General features: G+C 58.3%; 2 protein-coding genes across 4 annotated transcripts in view; one reads left to right on the top strand and one right to left on the bottom strand.

Annotated features, from left to right (window-relative positions):
- Positions 1-629, bottom strand: part of CUX2 (cut like homeobox 2) — a 169887-nt gene extending 169258 nt beyond the window's left edge. For all 3 annotated transcript variants that reach the window (XM_056107231.1, XM_056107233.1, XM_056107232.1), the window contains exon 1: positions 475-629. In XM_056107231.1, coding sequence (XP_055963206.1) covers positions 475-537 — 63 coding nt within the window. In that variant the 5' untranslated portion in view covers positions 538-629. The remainder of the gene's footprint in view (positions 1-474) is intronic.
- MYL2 (myosin light chain 2) overlaps positions 1-19060 on the top strand; it is an 82113-nt gene that overhangs the window by 2656 nt on the left and 60397 nt on the right. The window lies entirely within an intron of this gene.

The following is a 19060-nucleotide window of genomic DNA, read 5'->3' as shown; positions in this document are numbered from 1 at the left end:
GCTGCGCGGCGGCGCGGGGCGCGGAGCCGCCGCCTGGCCGTCCTCCCGGTGCTCGGTCCTCCTCCTCCTCCCCGGCCCTCCTCCTCCTCCTCCTCCTCCTCCTCCCGCCCAGCCCGCGCGGGGCGCGGACCGGCACGCGGCGCCCGCCGCGAAGTTGGGAGGCGCGCAAAGTGCGGCGCGCGGGGGGCGGCCGGGGGTCCCGCCGCAGCCCCCGGCCCGGGACGGCCGCCCCCGCGGGCCCCCGCGCGCGCCCGCGGCCCGCCCGCCCGCCGGCCCGCGCGCTCCCCGGCGCGCCGCGGCGGCCGATCGATGATCGAACCGAACAAAGAGCAGCGGCGCGATCGATTCCTGATACCCATCGATGGGCAGCGGGCGGCCGGCCCCGCGAGCCCCGCGAGCCCCGCGCCCCGCGCCCCGCGCCCGCGCCCGCCCGCGCCCGCCGCCCGCCGCCCGCCCGCCCGCGCCCGCGCTGACCTGGAGTCGCCGCAGATCAAACCGCTTCCAATATTGAAACATCGATCCCACATTGGCGGCCATCTTGGGGGCGAGCGGACGCGCACACCGGAGTTTGGCTCCGCTCAATGGCCGCGCGCGGCCCCGGGGCTGGGCTCCCCCCGGGCCCGCCGCCGCCGCCGCCGCCCGCGCCCCCCGCGCGCCCGCCGCCCCCGGCCCCCGCCGCCCCTCGGCGCCGCCGCGCCGCGCCGCCGCCGCCGCCGCCGCCGGGCCCGGCAGCCGCGCGCCCCCCCGACCCCCGGAGGGCGCGGGCGGAGCGCGCCGCGCGGGGAGCGCCCGGGGGAGGCGGCCGGGGCCGGGGTGGGCGGGGAGGGCCGGGGGGAGGCCGCCTCGCCGGGAGGCGCCCGCGCCGCCGCTGCCCTGCCTGCCGCCGGCTCCCGGGCCCGCGGAGCGCCCGCCGCATCTCCCCGGGTCCGGGCCGTGTGCGCGCGGCCGCACTTGACTTTGGCTTTTGCAAACTTATCGATACTGACGTAACGCGCGGGTCGATGCGCGGGGAACTTCGGGGCGGGGGCGCGCCGGCGCCGCGCGCGCCCGCCCCCGCCCGCACCTGTCCGCCGCCGCCGCCGCCGCCGCCGCGGACCTGGGGCGGGGGGCTCTTTCCGCCCGCGCCCCCCCGGCACGTGCCTTGCGCCGTCGCCGCGCCTCCGCCGGCCGCGGCCCGCACCCGCCGCGTGGACGCCGCGGCCCGGGAAGGGCCCCGCAGCACCCCGCGACGCCTCTCCCTGGGGGCGCGGGGCCGACTCCAGGTTAAGGCCCCCCGCAACTTCCCCCGGCCGTCACGACTGCGGGGGCCTCTCTGGAGCACCCCCCGCCCCCGCGCCCCGGGAGCTGACTTTTGTTGATCTTTAAAGAACGGGCAGCTCTCGCCCTGCTGTGGGGAACCTCCAGGTCCTTCCCAGCCAAGGAAGTCCCTGCTGTCCATCATCGTGATTATCCGGCTGGTCCTTAGCCGAGGACGGGACCCCGGGCCCCTTCCAGCGTGGGCTCCTGGAGGGCGGACCGCCTTGGGGGTCAGGGGCTGAGGGGTTCACGTCCCGGGATCGACACGGCTGACCAGGGTTTTTGCACGATTCTGCAGTCTTCTCTCTATTATTTTGCTGCTCACTGTGTCGGGGCGCCGGGCCCCCAATCCTCTTCCAACACCTCACACCCCCCACCCCACCCCAGGAGAAACTCAGACCGCCCCTGCACCAACCAGCCCACCCTCCACATTCCCGCCTGACCTGTGGGGTGCCCCTACCTCTCCGGCAGGTCCCTCCCCAAATCTAACCTCTTCATTTCTCCTACCCCCCCCCCCACCCAGGGCGTTTTTCTCTGGTCAAAAGATTTGCTTTTATAGACAGCAAATGGAAATTATATTCTCTTTTTATGACCCAGCTTGGACTTCTGACATCACTCTTGGTCTGGGACAATAGATCAATACAGAGGGTTATAAAAAAGATAAAGTTTGGAAGAGTTGTAAAGGGGAGAGAATCTTGATGGATATTTTTGATGATTTTCCAATATCTGTGTCTTGGAGCACGTGCTTCAAGGCAATTAAAGTTTTTAATGTAATGTAAATAATTGTTTCACAAATGCTTTGGAGGAAGGTGTGATCTTTCCGAGCAATCACACAGCTGGTTTTTTAAAAAATGTAATGTGATTTAAACAAGGATACAGTATTTCTATTGCGATCCCCATACATTTTCCATGAGGCCTGTGTAAATATATTAATGCACAAGTTGAAAGACACAGGACCAAAAGTACGGCGTTCACCAGGACGTAATGAATTAGGCCTAGTTAGCAATTCTGAGTGCTGTTTCCTTGCCAGATTAAATTGCACGTGATGTGTGGTTTCTCTCAGCTCTCAATAACTTCACATTTAAATTACAGCTCTCATTCTGCAAAATGAATTTAGGGAAATTTCATAACTATCGCATTGCAATTTTTTTTAAACGGCCACATTTTCTCTTGAGCATCTGTAAAGCTCCCAACTTCCTTGCCTTTGAGTCAGATTTAAAACAAAACAAAAAAAAAGACCTGTAATAGAAAGCAGGGAGCAAGTGTGAAACCTTCCTAGCAAATTTTTAACAAGCCAAGGTTCGGATAAAAGATCATTCTAAATGTCTGTCTGACTTCGCAGTCCCAGATCAGTTGACATCATGTAGTGCCCGATGTCCGCGGAGAGAACTCGACATCACTTCTGTGGTTTTCCTGCCAAAGGTGCAGAGTCTCAATCGAATTGCAAAGACGTTGCAGCCGAACCCAAGCGGAGGGGAAATTCTACCACAGAAACAGCCTGTTCCCTTTAGAAATGTCACTGTCACATGAAACACACAGAAAGACCGAGGAACGATTCCAGATTCAAGGGAAGCGACGGAGATTTGACAAGGGATTAAAGCGAATCGTGATCCGGGACTTTCTTTGACTATCAAGTGCATTAATTGGAGCCAATAGTACATTTAGAATAAAGTCAATAGATTAGATAATAGTACTTTATCAATGTTAATTTCCTGGTTTTCATCGCTGTGCTGCAGCTGTGTAATACAATAGCCTTGTTTTTAGAGAGTGCAGTGGAGTATGGGGAGGAAAGGAACAGACATCATGTCTGCAACTCACTCTCGAAGGTTCTGGCCAAAGGAGTTTGTGTCTGTTCACTTATCTCTACCAATCTACTTAGAACGGTCGAGCGAGTGCTGCAGGGGCTGACATTGGAGGGTTCACAGACATTTTTTGTACTTTGCTCGCAACATTTCTGGGAATCTGAAAGAATGTCAAGAGAAAAAGTTAAAAGAAAATAGTAAATGAATGCCTGACTTTGCTTCTGAATGAAAATCCTCCATGAAACTTTTCTACTTTTCTAACTGCCACACACACACACGCACACACACACACACACACACACACACACACACACTCTGCACCTTTGGCCAAGCCGGAAATTGCCACAGCAAACATGCTTACCGAGGAGCAGTGAGAAAATCCAATAATTCAGATTGTTTTAAGTCTGTGATATTTTTAAATGACTTAATGCAGTAGGTCTCTGAAGAATTCCGACAATTTTAATGGTAGAAACTTGCAGTCCCACTGAGGAACGGGCTGCTACATAAATACTGAATGATCGTGTCTTTCTGTCTTGGCTGAAACATATTAGCTTTGCTTAGTGGCTTATTGCTTTATTCACAAAATAAATTTCAGCCGTCTCTCCCCACCATGCTCCAAGTGCGTTGTGAGCTGGTGCCTTATGAGATGTGGGGACTCACATTTCGAAGGCATCTGTTACCGTCTCCGGCTCAGCAATAATGAATTAAGCAGTTAAGTGTTTACCCCCTAAACAGAGTTATCGAGGGCAGTAATATCATTATGGGTGGTCCTTAATGAAAGATGGTAAGTCAAGAAATTCAGACCTTTCAGCAAACCCTCAGCCTTGGGTTGGGGGACTAATGTATTAAAATAATAAATATTTTCGTGAAAAGCTGTTTTTCATGTTCTTGTCATACTCTTTACACACACACACACACACACTTGCAGATATAAAGAAACATAAGTAGCTTCCTGCTTGCTGGTAGATTCTGGGATTCTCAAAAACCCATGCACCAAGATGAGGATTAAAAACAAACAATGGGAAAGGGGCTGGAGCAATAGCACAGCGGGTAGGGCGTCTGCCTTGCACAGGGTCGACCCGGGTTCGATTCCCAGCATCCCATATGGTCCCACTGAGCACCGCCAGGAGTAATTCCTGAGTGCAGAGCCAGGAGTAACCCCTGTGCATCACCGGGTGTCACCTAAAAAGCAAAAAAAAGGAAAAAGGGGCAGGAGTGATAGTACAAGTGGGGAGGGTGCTTGCCTTTCACATGGCTGCCCTGGTTCAATCCCTGGCACCCCCGATGGTCCTCTGAACCCCACCAGGAATGAGCCCTGAGCACAAAGCCAAGCTCTGAGCACTGCCTGGTATGGCCCCCAAATCAGAAAAAAACATGTATAATCTATTAAAAAATGGAAAGGAAGCAGTGCCCCCACCCCAGGGGGCAACATGTCCCCCAAATGGCTGCAGACCAGGAGCCAGATCCTCCAGGCGGTTCACGGAGGGCCAGAACCCGGGCAGATACTCGCGGGTCCTGAGCCACGACCATAAGGTGAGATCCCCAGCATCAAAGCTGAAACAAAAGAGACATCCTTGGGTTGGCTCCGCATTGCCCACCACAGCTGCCAGCCAGTGAAGGCCAGCAGAGTCCCCAGGCTGGCTGTGGCAGGAGATGGTGCCAGCCAGAAGGCAGGTTCTGGCCTCCCGCTGGAGCGGGTCCCGTGTGGGCTGCCCGACCCCATGCTGCAGCCACAGTCCCTCAGGCTGGCCGCCCCTTCATAAATAAATCACACCGAATGAGCGCTCAGAGCGTGGCAGTGGCTCCGGAGCCAGCCTGTCTCCATGTGGATTCCTGCTCTGCGCCCTGCATGCTCTGTGACCTGGAGCAAGCTCTCCCCCTCTCTGAGCCTCGTCTTCCTCCTGGGCACCGGGGCTCAGGGACTGCAGGACTGGGCCGGGCCTGGGGCGGGCAGAGCCTGCATTCCCGTGAAAGCTGAGAAGGGCCTGACCAGGGCTCAACAGTGCTGGGGATCGAACCCAGGCCTGCAGCATGCAAGGCAAGCACCTTAGCTCCTGTGTTACGTCTTTGCCCCCCCCCCCCCCCGCCCCCGCCTTGCCTTCTTGATTTTGTTCTGCTTTGGTTTTTGTTTCAGGGCTGTGTCTGGCTCTGCTCAGGGATCATCCTGACAGTACTGGGGGACCACAGGTGGTTCTGGGGATCAAACCCGGGTCAGCCATGAGCAAGGTCAGTGTAGACCTGCCATACTGTCTCGCCAGCCCATTCCTAGGCTTTTACGGGGAGGGGAAATGTGTGGAAAGGCAGATGTGTGGGAAGTGAGGAACACCCTAACCGTGGGCCCTAGTGCCGCCACGCTGGAGAGGGCACAGCAGGAAGGAAGGCGCTCGCCTGTCCCACTGTCGCGCCCGCCACGTCAGAAGCCCCATCTGCCGCGGGGCTCACCACCTCCTGCTCCCTTCCCTATGCTCTCTCACCCGCAGGAGACGCTGGACACCCACTCTGTTCTCTGGTCTGCAGAAGGGTTTGATCAGTCAGAGAGCTGGTGGGGACGGCTGCCCCTCCCTTTGGTACCTGGGTGCCCGCAAAACTAGGTACCTCTGGGACCAGAGCGATGGCACAGCGGGTAGGGTGCTTGCTTACATGCACTGACGCAGGTTCGATACCCGGCTTCCCATATGGCCCCCGAGCACCACCAGGACCCCTGAGCATGGCTGGGTGTGACCCCCAAAGCAAAACAAAAAAAAATTTTTAGAGGTCTCCTCACAAAACCACCTTAGTGAGGGGCCAGAGAGAAGAGATGGCTGAGGGGTCGGTGTGCAGGTATTGTGCAGATACTGATGCATGAGGCCACGGGTTTGATCCCTGGCAATGGCAAGTGTGGTCCAGATGGCCCCCACATCACGGGGCGGGGCCCAGGACTGATGCCCAGGCTCCCTGAGCACTGTTGGGAGCCTCCCCTGATCTTCATGAAGGAGGTGGGGAGACCGCTCGGGTCATGCCTAGTTCGTGCCCTGCCCTGAGTGTGACCCCTGGCACCACCACCACGCTGGCAAGGCCCTTGATGCCATGGGCATGCAGAAGGTGGCCCCACTCTTCATTCATCTATTTGACTTTTAATTTTTAAGGCAGCACCAGGTGTTGCTCGGAACTACTCCCGGCTCAGTGCTCAGGGATTGCTCCTGGCAGTGCTCAGAGGACCATGTGGGACAGGGGTTGAACCAAGGGTCCTATGTGTAAAAAATACATGATCCAGCCCCAAATTCTGTTTCTGTTATTTTTGAGGGGAGGTGAGGGGCACCCAGTAGGGCTTAAGGCAGCCTAGGGACACAGCACTCAGGGGCAAACTAATTTGGAATTTTAAAAAGTTCCAGCCAGCGGGGGTCAGTGATAGGACAGCAGGGAGGGTGTTTGCCTTGCATGCGGGAGATCTGGGTTCGATCCCCGGCATCCCATAGGGTCCCCTGAGTAAAGTAGAGTGTGAAGCCACAAGTGACCCCTAAGCATCGCCCAGTGTGACTCAAAAGGCAAAGAAAAAAAAAATTTCAGTCAGGGTCCCTGGGAGACGGCTCTTATGTCTACCATGGTCAAGACAGGAAGGACAGAGAGACTCAGGGGACAGAATCTGAAGCCTGGGTACCAAGTCTCTCTCTCTCTCTCTCTCTCTCTCTCTCTCTCTCTCTCTCTCTCTCTCTCTCACGCACACACACATGCACACTCACACATGCATACACACATACAAACCAGGAGGTAGGGCTGGCATTAAAAATGGGGGCGGGGGACCTGGAGCAATGGCACGGCGGGTAGGGCGTTTGCCTTACATGCGGCCGACCAGGGTTCGATTCCTAGCATCCCGTATGGTCCCGTGAGCACACTGCCAGGGGTGATTCCTGAGTGCAGAGCCAGGAGTAACCACTGTGCATCGCCAGGTGGACTCAGAAAGAAAAAAACATGGTGGCGGGGTAAGATTTCCTTTTTCCTTTGGTGCTGAGACAAATGGCTGTCCCTGAGGCAATCCCCCAGGGAGAGCCCCACCTCACATCAACCCCCAGACCAGGCCAGACACAGGCGCCCAGACCATGGATTTAAAGAGAGAAACTCTGCCTGCACAGAACATTCGTTCGGAACCTGGGATCTGTGTCCAGCTGAATTTTCTGTGCCTTGTCTGTGGTGGGTTTTCTTTCTTTTTCTCTTTTTTTGGTTTTGGGATCTCACCTGGCAGTGCTCAGGAATTACTCCTTGCTCAGTGCTCAGGAATCACTTTGGGCATTGCTCGAGGACTATGCGCGGAGATTCAACCCGGGCCTGCGGCTCGCCAGGCCTCCCCGCTGTGCTCCGGCTCCCTGTGGCGGGTCTCTCAGCCTCCCAAGGGCCCTGAATCTGCAGCTGGAAACTGGGGTGACCTCCCCTAGCATCCCCGGAACGCAGCTCGCCTTGGCACCGGCAAGGTCCCAGAAACTTGGGGCCTGAGCATCAGGGAGTGTCCAGAGCCCTCTGGACCCCTGGGAGGCTGGTTCCGCTGGTAGCTCTGCCCACCACACACACCTCAGCGGCAGAAGGTGACCTCCTCTGCCACAGGATTTAAGGGTCGGAATCGCCCCTTCCCAACCGGCTGGCCACATTCAATGTTGTGCCCCCTTGGCACCCAAACCTCCATCAGCGCCAAGGACATTGGACAGTCACACCCCCCGACCTGAGAAGGGCTCCGTGATGCAGTCTTGGGGGAGGGGGATGCCGGGAGACTGCCGATGCCGGGAGAGTGCCCTTCACTGGCACTGCCTGGCCCTGCAGTGTCCAGGGACTGCCACGGTCACTTCGGGCAGTGCTGGGGGCAGCGTGTGGTGCTACTCAGGCCCGGCACCTGCAAAGCCCTTCGTTCGCCTCGGGCCAACCCAGAGCGCTGAGGGGCTGTGCCCAGCTCAGAGTGTGGGGGTCACGCCCGGCAGTCCTCAGGGGAGTTCTGGGGGTGAAACGGGCCTTCTGCAAAGTGGGGGCTCCGGAACCCAGAGCTCCTTTTGGCTTTTAGGCCACACGTAGCCTAAAGGCTTATTCCTGGCTCTGTGCCCAGGTGGTGCTGGGGTGGGGGGGCCCTAAGGGGTGCTGGGGGCCAAAAACTGTCAGCTGCAGGCAAGACAAGGGTCCGACCCTCTCTGGCCCCAACGACAGGCTTTCTTAAGGGCACCAGCAGTTCAGCTCAGAAAATCTTTTCTGCTTCCTTCTTTCCCCAGTGTTCCCTTCCTCACAGCAAACACTGCGGTGTCTATTTTTATTTTTACTTTTTATTTTATTTTATTTTACTTTCGCTTTTTGGGTCACACCCGGCGATGATCAGGGGTTACTCCTGGCTCTGCACTCAGGAGTTACTCCTGGCGGTGCTCGGGGGACCATATGGGATGCTGGGAATCGAACCCGGGTCGGCCGCGTGCAAGGCAAACGCCCTCCCCGCTGTGCTATCGCTCCAGCCCCCAGTCTCAATTTTTAATCCCTCTCCCCTCAAGCTGCTTCGCATCTTCTCTCTCCCTCCCTCCCTCCCTCTCTCTTCTCTCTCTCTCTCCCCTATCCCTCTTCCTCCATAGCCCCCCACTCCTCCTCCCTCAAAGTTGAGGTCCCCGTGCTGCACCTAGTCAGCAAAATGCAGCCGAACACCCCGAGAAAGAATTCTGCTCCTCTCTTGCAAGATGGGCCCCAGGAGCTGTTTTTGGTCACCCTCATCCCCGCCATTGTGTTGTCACAGTCTCACCAGCAGGAGGCGCTCACCCCCGCCCCCCACCCCCTTCCCGGGAAGCCTGAGGCTCCCACGCGCTGTGTCCAGTTCTCAGCTTCTGAGAACGGGGTTGGAAGCCAGTAAGCAACGCGCCGTAGGCCAGGAGCCAGTATGACCCCGCTGGGGGCAAGTTCTTCACCCTCACTGTGGCCCCTCACCCTTCCCGCTGCCTCTGTCTTCTGGAGGGGCACTGAGCCTGCGTCCCACCCGTGAGGGGCTGAGCCCAAGCCCAGACCTTCCGGAACTCAGGAAGCTGGACGCTCTCCTTTCAAGGGTGGGTTCCTGTCCCTCCAGCCCCAGAAGCCTCGGTAAAATGGAGCAGGAGAGTTAGTACAGCAGGGAGAGGGAGAGCGTTTGCCTTGCATGTGGCCAACCCAGGTTTGGTCCCCAACACCCCATTTGGCCCCCTGAGCACCACCAGGAGGAACCCTGAGCACCGCCAGGTGTGGGAAGAAGGAGGGGGAGGGAAGGAGGGAGGGGGGAAGAGATAGGGGGAGGAGCAGCAAGAGGAGGAGGAGGACGAGGACAAGGATGAGGAGGAGACGATGATGGCGACCTCGTAAAGAACTCAGTGTCCAGGGCAGCAGAGGCCCCTCCACACCATCAAACCCCTGACTCAGAGAGCAGATGGGACCTTCCCGCCAGCCCCCGTTCACATGCCCTTCCCGTCCGGGCATCGGGTCCGAGAGGCATCTACCCCAGTCTCCGAGAAAGAGCCCCTGAAACTATCCTCAGGTCCTCGGGCCAGCATCCCGACTGCCCCCATCACACACATCTTAACACACATGTGTGTGCCCGGACATGAACATCTGCACTGTGGTCTGCCCCCTCGCAGACACCCTAGGCATCTGCACACGCACTCGTGTGTTGTCTTGAGCATGCAGACGCATCCTCAGCCACATCTGCACGCCAGCTGGAAGCAGACCCTCTGGGACACGCCTGTGTGTCACACACACGTGGGCACAGCACAGCCAGGCGCCCAGGTCAGCTGACCTCCCCGGACCTCTGTGCCGCCAGCCAGGTGCACTCCCTGGGCGGGGCCTTGGGAGCCCGGCTTTGGCTGAAGCCCCACCTGGTGGACACTTGGCGTATTTGCTGACCCTGTTCCAGGCTCCAGCTCCAGCCGGGGCCCGGCTCTCCCCAAGGGAGGCTGCAGCCGGCAGCAGGCGGGACCTGGGTGACCGAAGTCTCATCAGCCAGCGCAGGACCGTCGGGGACCCAGAGCACGCGTCTCTCAGCCTGGGCACTCCTTCCACGCGGGCATCTGGCCGGCAGGCGGCGAGCGGTGCCAGGTCCCTGGGTCCCAGCCTGGGTTGATCCTGCAGGTCTTCCCCCACCCCCCACCCACCCTGCTGCGGCCCAGCCTGGGCGCTCTCAGCTTGCTGTGCCCCCACCGCCCCAGGCTGTCCCTGCATCAGTCTCTGGTCCCACGAGCCCCCTCGGGCCACCCTGGCCGTGAGTGAGGCCTGCGTGGCCAGTGGGTGTCAACGCTCTCATCTCTCCCTCCGAGCTGTGATTAGTGACCATCCCATCGGAGCTGCAGGGCAGGAGAGAGGGGGTGCAGGCATGCACCCACCCTGATGGGGTTCCCGGCTCCGCCACATGGTCCCCCCCCTCGCCCCCAGCCCCACCACTGCCACCAAAACAAGTCAAAGCTCCAAGTGGAAGTTGGGAGCAATCAGAGCGCTCAGCGCAGCCCTGGGCTTTCAGGGCCAGGACCCCCGCAGGACTCGGCCACGAGATGCCCAGAAACATGCCCAGAGCCCCGAGGTATGTGCTCACGGGTCCGCAACCCGGTCCATTTTCTTTCCCTTGCCCAGAAGTGCTGCGGGGACCCTCGGGGCCAAGACTGCTATGCAGAGAGTGTGACCCAGAGCCTCTCCACCTCCGGGTCATGCGCACAAAGCCCGCCCCCCTCACCCCGTCCCAGGCACCCCACACCTTACGTCTCTCCCGGGGCCTCTCTCTCCTCCAGGCCAGGGCAGAAGGACAGGCTGACACCATCTCCCTGACTTAGCCGAGACATCCTGTCGCTCCCCCGCTGTCCGGGACAGCTGCCCCCTCCTCCTGCAGAGCCCAGGGTGGTCAGGGCCAACCACACCAGCCCTGTGTGTCTCTGCAAGGCTCACCTGTGAGCCGTCCCAGGAGGGACGAGAGGAAACGGGCCGTGGAGACGTCTTGGTGACACAGGCTGGGGACACGGGCTCGGGGCTGTGGGCAGCTGTCAGCGGGGCCTGGCAGGGGCTCTGGGTCGAGCAGCCCCCGCAGGAGGGAAGTCATCCTCAGGAGCACCCACAGGACATGACTGGGGCCTGACCCTGCGCCCCACCTGCCAAGCACGAGCTCAGCCCTTGAGCAGCGTGATGAGAGGTACCTGTTGGCCGGATGCATTTTGGCATCATGCCTGGCAGTGCCCAAGAGCTACTTCCAACTTCGTAAATGGTGGTGGTGGGGGTACTCCTAGCCCTGTGCTCAGGGGTCACTCTCAGTGGTGCTCAGGGGTCACTCCCTGTGGTGCTCAGGGGAGTGAACTCAGGCGCCGGCACTGTGCTCGCACCTGGAGCTCCTTCTCAGCTCCCTGGAGGCCTCTGAAGGGTGCAGTGCGCCCCTGGGTTCTGGTGGCTCCTGCTTGAATCGACCCGCACTCAGCTGGGCCTCACTAGCCCACCCCAGCCCTGGCCCTGCCTCCCTTTCCTCAAACACTCCCAAGAGTTGTCCATTGTGGGGGTGCCACCCCTGGGGGGTCCGGGACAGTGGGATGCCTCGCAGCAGCCCTGGATGTGATGGGGCTCCTTTCCTTTTGCTCACCGAAGGGAGGGAGATTTCTGGGGTGCTGAGCGGCTATTTGTCTACAGGGGCGGCAGTAGGGCCAAGTGAGCGTGTGACCCCTGAATGCACCACGAGTGTAGATCTCGCCCGCAAAGCCCCTTCCCAGCACCCTGTCTGCGTACCTCACCGTCCCCGTGCCCGCTGGCCAGCACACACCCCCCTGCAAATTCGGGAGTCCCTCGGGATGGGCCCAGCTTGCTATCAGCAAATGTCACCAGCGTGACCCTCTCTCACGCTTTTTCCAACTGGAGGAATTTAAGTAAAAGAATGAACGCAGGGACCCCCCAGGATAAGGGGAGGGGCTTGGCGGGAAGCCCCCCCCCCCCGACTCTCTTTGCTTCTGCCTGGGTCGCTTGGGGTCAAGGTCAGAGGTGAAAGGAAGAGCCTAAAGTGGGGGCTCGACCCCCAGAATGTGGGAACAGCCCATGGTATCAGTGCAGAAACAACTAGGAGATTGTGGGCGGGGCAGAGCTACCCCCCCCCTGTAGAATTTCAAGACCAAGACCTTGTTTCTAGACCATTCCAGATGCTTCCAGAGAGCAGAGGGAACATCTGTGGCCTCTGCTCGGAGTCTCTTGCTCTCTCTGACAATCCCGAGGCACAAGCCTGGGGCTGGAGCAATAACACAGCGGGTAGGGCATTTGCCTTGCATGCGGCCAACCCAGGTTCGAGTCCCAGTATCCCACATAGTCCCCTGAGCACTGCCAAGGAGTAATTCCTGAGTACAGAGCCAGGAGTAACCCCTGAGCATCTCCAGGTGTGACCCAAAAAAGCAAAAAAAAAAAAAAAGGCACAAACCTGGCAGGCGCTGGCCAGCCTACACACCTCTGCTGTCCTGGGTCCTCTGTGGTCAGCAGGGACCGGGCACAGCCCCTGAGACCAGAATTGAATCCGTCGCTCTCAAGACAGTTATTTCTATGCCACTGTTTTCTGCTTATGCCAAGAGATGAGGGTTTCCCGGTTAGAGTGATGATAGAAAGCTTCCTTCCACAGAGACATCTATTTGAGTAAAAAGTGAGCCAGGTTTCAGAGGAATACTAAACACAGACCATGTGATTCACAGATGCCACAAAATGTGCCCGTGGGGGGGGGGGAGCGGAGGCTCTGGCGCTGGGTGTCCCAGGTTTAGGCGGGGGCCACACTCACGGGGGACACCAGGGGACTGCTGATCTGTCAGTGGAGGTGGCCACATCCCACAGTGCTCTCGCTGCCCTGGTCCTCAGCGAGAGCACCACACACTGCCAGCACGCAGCCTGGCACATGGCTCTTTCTGCCACGGAATATCCGGCTAACCACATAAAGTGGCTTGAGAAAAAAAAAGTCTCTCTTTACGCTAGTCCTGGGCAGGGAATGTGGGTAAACGGGCCCACCACAGACTTCCAAAGAAACACCTGGTACCCCGCAGCTGTGTGGGTTTCAGGATTGCCAGAGGGACCGGCTCCCCAGGAAGGGAGATGCAGAAGGAAGTGGGGAGGGAGGAACAAGGTGAATGAGGATGAAAGCGCCTAAATCCAGCCCAGGCAGTGAGGGCACAGAGGTGCATGCCGGGTCCCCAAGGAGGGGTGAGGAGATCAGGGTTCCCAGGAAGGACTGAAGTGATCCGAATCGAGATCAAAATAAATCCCAAGAAAGATCAGACAGCAGGACCCACGAGCGCCCCAAGAGCTCCTGAAATCTCCCGCCTCCCTCCCCTGGCCTGTCCTCCCCTCTGCCTGTCTCTTCTTCCTCTTCCCTCTTCCTGCCTCCTGGTGCTCACCCGTTGCTTTGAATGGCCAAGGAGGGGACTGAGGAGGGGGCATGTCCTGGCCAGTAGGAAGCAGAGAAGTCGGCTCAGGGACTTAGAAGGGAATTGGACCGTGGGCTTTTCCGAACCTGATGTGCAACCTGGTGCAGGGGCAGCCATATGGGGGCCATGAGGGGCAGGAGACCAGCGGGGATATCACGCAGAGGATGGCCGGTTCCTGGAGCTCGTGCAGGCTAGCTTACCGCCGCACCTCTTTGCAAAAATTAAACTCAGCGGTTCTGGGGATCAAAGCCAGGGCCTCACGCAGGAGATGCAAGTGCCACATCCTGGGCCACACCCCTGCAGGTCTAGGTAAGGTAGTCGATGATAACATCCACCGCCACTCTGCGTTGGGAATCATCCGTGCCTGAGGGCGGGAGGGTAGTATTTGGGATGTTAACGCCAAGCATAAATCTGGGTTTTTTTTTTTTTGCTTTTTGGGTCATACTCGGCCATGCACAGGGGTTACTCCTGGCTCTGTGCTCAGAAATTACCCCTGGCAGTGCTCAGGGGACCAGATAGGATGCTGGGAATTGAACCCGGGTTGGCCGCGTGCAAGGCAAACGCCCTACCCGCTGTGCTATTGCTCCAGCCCCAAGCATAAATCTGAAAGTGAGAAAACACGAGGTGTGAGAGCAGTGCAGAGGCAAGGTGGGTTGGAGAGGCTGAAGCCCCTCAGGAATTGATGGCCGGGCAGGCGGCAGGCCGTGCCCAGCTGGTATGTGGGATGGCGAGGGTGGTTTAGCGACTGAGGTTAGGAACTTCCTGCGCTTCGAAGCCAACTTCCCTCTGCTGCTGCCGTCCTCTGGGGGGTCGGTGCTGACCGGGCCGGCCGCAGCCCGGAAGCTCTGAAGGCCCTTCTCACGCTGGAGCCCGGTTCCTCCAGCCCCCGAGGAAGAAGGCCCGGCCGCGCGGTTTCGAGAAGATTCTGCAGACAGACGCACAGCCTTCGCCGCGATCTGGGTGCGTCTGGCCTTCAACGTGTGATTCTGAGAGTTGGAAGCGAGAAGATTCTAACTCAGAATGGCACGCGGGTGTGAAGCGCGCTGCCGTGCCAGCTATTTGCCTGTATTTAAAACACATATGGGTGATATTTTTAAATATCTTCGCTGTGTGATCGAAAAACATTGCAGTTGCTACTTCGTGGCCGTGGGTTTTTATGCAAACCCAGGGATGGAAGGATGAGTGTATGTTGTCCTTCCGTGGGCTGTGCTGGGGAGAATGTCACGGTGAAGTGGCAGCCCGAGAGAACGCTGAGCCGGGAGTTGGGGCCGGGCATTCAACATTTAACTGGGCGTGGGGGGTGTTGGCGAAGCTCCTTGGCTTCCTTTGCCATCCATGCCGCTCCTCTCCCTCCAAAGGGCTTGGGTGGGGCTAGTCCCCCTCGGCTGTGGGGGTGGGCACGTGACCCAGACCCAGCCAATCAGAGCTCCAACCCCTTGGCCCCAGATTGGAGGCAGGGACTCATTTCCAAGGCAAGTAACTGAGATTCAAACCGAGAACTACCAGGGACCGTTGGTAGAAGCCCTTCTCTGCGGCTCACATACCTAGACTGAGAAAGCTGTACCTGCAAGGCCATCTTTGTCACTATCAGAGAAGTCTGCTGGATGCAGCCATGACTGAAGTCCATTCTTGGACTACATTAAAAACAAAACAATGGTGTGTGTGTGTGTGTGTGTGTGTGTGTGTGTGTGTGTGTTGGGGGAGGCAGGAACAGGGTAAAATAGAACATAAAAAAATTCCTTTTTAATCATATGTCAAACTTCCCATTTTAACCATTTAACGGTGAATAATTCAGTGGTATTAAAAGTATTCATAATGCTTGCAACCAGCTCAAAGTTAATCATCACATTCAAACAGAGACTGTGCCCGTTAAGCCACCACTCCCCAGATCCCCTCAGGACTCGCCTCAGAAGCATAATGGACCTAATGACGGCAAACCATCCTTTTCTCTCTGTGCTTGTGGGTCCCAACAAACACATCCACCAGCACTGCCTTCTACGCCGAGTTGGTCCCAGTCCCCAAATCCCTTTTCTTTTTCTTTTTTCTTTTTGGCTCTTTTGGGTCACACACAGCGATGTTCAGGGCTTACTCCTGGCTCTGCACTCAGGAATTACTCCTGGTGGTGCTTGGGGGACCATCTGGGATGCTGGGAATCGAACCCGGACCAGTTGCATGCAAGACAAATGCCCTCCCTACTCTCTATCTCTTGGGCTTCCCAAGTCCCTCTCGTTCCTTTCTCCCCCACTGTGCCCCTGCCCTCCAGCCCCTGGTGTGTTCACAGAGTCTTGGTTGGGTTGTGTGAGTGTTTGGGGCCACCAGAACCCAGCCCCACAGTGCTGAGAGGGCCGCGGTGCCAGGGGACAAGCCCAGAACCTTGTGCGCCCCCAGCACCTGCCCTGCCCGTCAGCCACAGTCCTTCCCCCATTTGTGACGTCTCTCACCCGAGATGTCACATGAACGAAACCACAGACGTGCGACCACTGGGGCCAGGAGTCTGTCTGTGTTGTTGGCGTGTTCGGCGTGTCTTCGTTCTTCCTTGTTACTGGGAAGTGAGATTCTATTGTATGAATGTGCCTCAGTTTACCAATTCTCCAGTCCGGAGATGTCTGTCACCTCTGGTGCTCCGGATCAGTTTGACCCAATAAATCCCTTTGTCTTTTCTTAAACTGCTAGGAGTCAGGTTTCTGTCACCTGCAACCAAAATAATCCTGACACTATCGCAGAGAAGCCACTTCCCCCCCCTGACATGATTTCTTTTATTTGTGAAATGGGGGGGGTGTTATGCAAGATGGCTTTGAGAAGAAAGAAAGAACAGAAGTCTTGTCTCGAAATTGGGTTGAGAGGGGCCTGAGAGAGAGCACGGGGCTGAGGTACCTGCTGACCCCGGCACCATCTCTGATTCCCCGAGCACTGCCAGGGCTGACCGTGGAGTAGCCAGGGGTGACCCCCGAGCACTGCCAGGTTTGGCTCACAAACCAGCAAACAAAATTCAATGGGTTTTTGGGCCATGCCCATCAGCGCTCGTGGGTTACTCCTGGCTGTGTACTCAGGAACTGCCCCATATGGAGCCATGAGGGGTGCTGGGGATCGAACCTGGGTGGGCCACAGGAAACCACGCGTCCTCCCCACTGTCCTCCATGTAAAGGACGATTACTATGTGACGTTGCTATGGATCCCCCCCACCTGAGGCGGGGGATTCGGTGGCTCCGTGGAGGGTGCGGACCCTCCCCTCCGTGGGGTGCTAAGGTGCCCCGCTGTCTCGGCCCACAGAGCTCGGGACCCAGAACGAGTCCTCAGGCACTAACGACAGACCCCGTCTCTCTCCTCTGTAAGCCTGGAGATGGCTTTTATTTAAGAAAAATTTCCAATTCAACCAGTAACCTCCTGGCATTTTCTCCCGCGCTCCATCTGGTTCTGGAGACAGCGCGGCACGGAGACCGCACAACTTTGCGTCCCTTTCTCCAAACTTATGTCGGCGCACGCCGGTGGGGGGAGAAGTGACAGCTCTCGAGGGAGACGACAGCTGCTCCCCAGGGTCCTGTGCTCAGGGCTCTCCACGTGCAACCCCACCGCACGCCCAAGCCGATCTGCGGACTGGGGTGCTGTCACTCAGGACACCGAGTCCACGCAGCAGGAAGTGAGGCTTGAGCCCAGGGCCCTGGACGGCCAATGCCCAGGCTCTCAGCAACCTGATGCGCTCGGCAGACCACGGTGACTCCTTGAAACCGGCTCTTCTCTGAACCCAAACCTGTGCGGGCTCTAGATTCCTCCGCGAGCAGCAGCCTCGCACCTGGGGGTGGGCGACGTGCAGGGACGTGTTAAGATCGTGCACAGATGCTCGGGAACAGCCAGCTGTGTTCGCTTTGCAGGCGAGGCCTGGCACTCTACGTGTTTCTCAGACTGATCTGCGGTCAGCACTTCTGCTGGCGAAGGGACAGAGGCCAAGAGATGCCGAGGCAGTGGGTGAGTGGGCAAAGCTAGGGGCTCGCACCTCTAAACCTTTGACAGGGGCTACATTTCCTGAAGTTCCTGAGATTCTAGAACCTTCTGAGTCCATTCTTTTTTTTTTTTTTTGCTTTTTGGGTCACACCTGGCGATGCACAGGGGTTACTCCTGGCTCTTCACTCAGGAATCACCCCTGGCAGTGCTCAGAGGACCATATGGGATGCTGGGAATCGAACCTGGGTTGGCTGCGTGCAAGGCAAACGCCCTATCCGCTGTGCTATTGCTCCAGGCCCCTGAGTCCATTCTTGAGGAGAAGGGAGCAAGGTGAATATTTATAGCAGAATTCTCTTCTAGAAGACTCTAGTGGTCCACAAAGCGTTCCAGAGGAACAACATATGCTCCGTTTCCCTGGGCCCTAGGGCATGGGGCTGGCTCCCGTAACCCCAGGGGTTTCTCTGCGGAAGAGACAGGAAGCTGGTGGAAGTGGGACCCTCCTGCTATGTATGACAATGCAGGGCATGTCCTGGGGCCTTGAGGGCTGTCAAGGGCTTCTGTGCCAGAGGGAACATGCAGACGCAGCTTCCGGGACTGTGCTGCCATTCATTGCGGTCAAACAGCGTGTCCCAGGCCAGGACGAGAGTGGGGAGGGCACTCGCCTTGCATGCACCTGACCTGGGTTCGATTCCTGGCACCTCATAGAGTCCTCTCAAGCCTCTCCAGGAATAATCCCTGAGCACTGCTGGGTGTGGCCCCAAACACAACAGAACACACACACACACACACACACACACACACACACACACACACACATTGGGCATCTGGGTTCATTCTTGATGGGAAGAAAATCCCAGAGCCAGTTTTCCAGGGCGAGTTGGGTGGTAGGAAAGAATAAATTCAACCAACATGGGATTGAAAAGCCCCGTGAATGCTGGCTGTTTGTTGGCAGGAAGCCGGAAGGCAGGAGACTCGGGCTCCCTCAGGGTCGCCAGAGGCTGCCAGCGCTCCACACATCACGTCTGGTGGCCCAAGCAGCCTTCTGTCACCCCAACTCCAGCGTGTTCATTGAGCTCCAAGGATCCATCACCGCCTTCTCCCCAGCCTTTTGCTTTAGCACCTCACCTTCGATCCACAGGCGAGCTGCACCCAGAGCTGGTGATGGATCCCAGCCTTGTTAGAGAGGGGCCAAGGAGAGCCTGGCCTCCACTCTTGCCTTTCCCCAAGGCCCGTGGGGACCCTGCCTTGGAAGGAGAGGAGGGCCTGCGTCTCGCGGAGGCTCATCCGCCTACAGTTGTTTCTGTCTTTCACGGGGCATCTCACACAGAGAAGGGGCCTGGGAGCTTCGAGGCTGAGGGGCCGAGGAGAGAGAGCCTGGTCCCTCTCAGGGAGAAAGACGTCGCCCAAGACCCCCATCACCACCCATGAAGCCGGAGGGAGCTTGTCTGACGCCCTCCCCCTGCCCCATCGAGGGCTGGGAAGGGGCCCAGGAAGTCCGAGGCGATCCCGGGCACTCAGTGGATGTGTTGCTGCCCACACTGCCCAGGACAGTGTCCCTTGTCCTCTGCACCTGGGCTCCTGGGCTCCCTGGAGCTGGGAGCAGGGCCAGGAGGGTTACTCCCCAGGGCCCCCTGTAGGCTGCCGGGT

The sequence above is a fragment of the Sorex fumeus genome, unplaced genomic scaffold, assembly GCF_029834395.1.
Source record: "Sorex fumeus unplaced genomic scaffold, SorFum_2.1 ptg000155l, whole genome shotgun sequence".
In the NCBI taxonomy this organism is placed as follows: Eukaryota; Metazoa; Chordata; class Mammalia; order Eulipotyphla; family Soricidae; genus Sorex; species Sorex fumeus.
The sequence above is the reverse complement of the archived record's forward strand: the minus strand, read 5'-3'. Positions and strand labels throughout refer to the sequence as shown.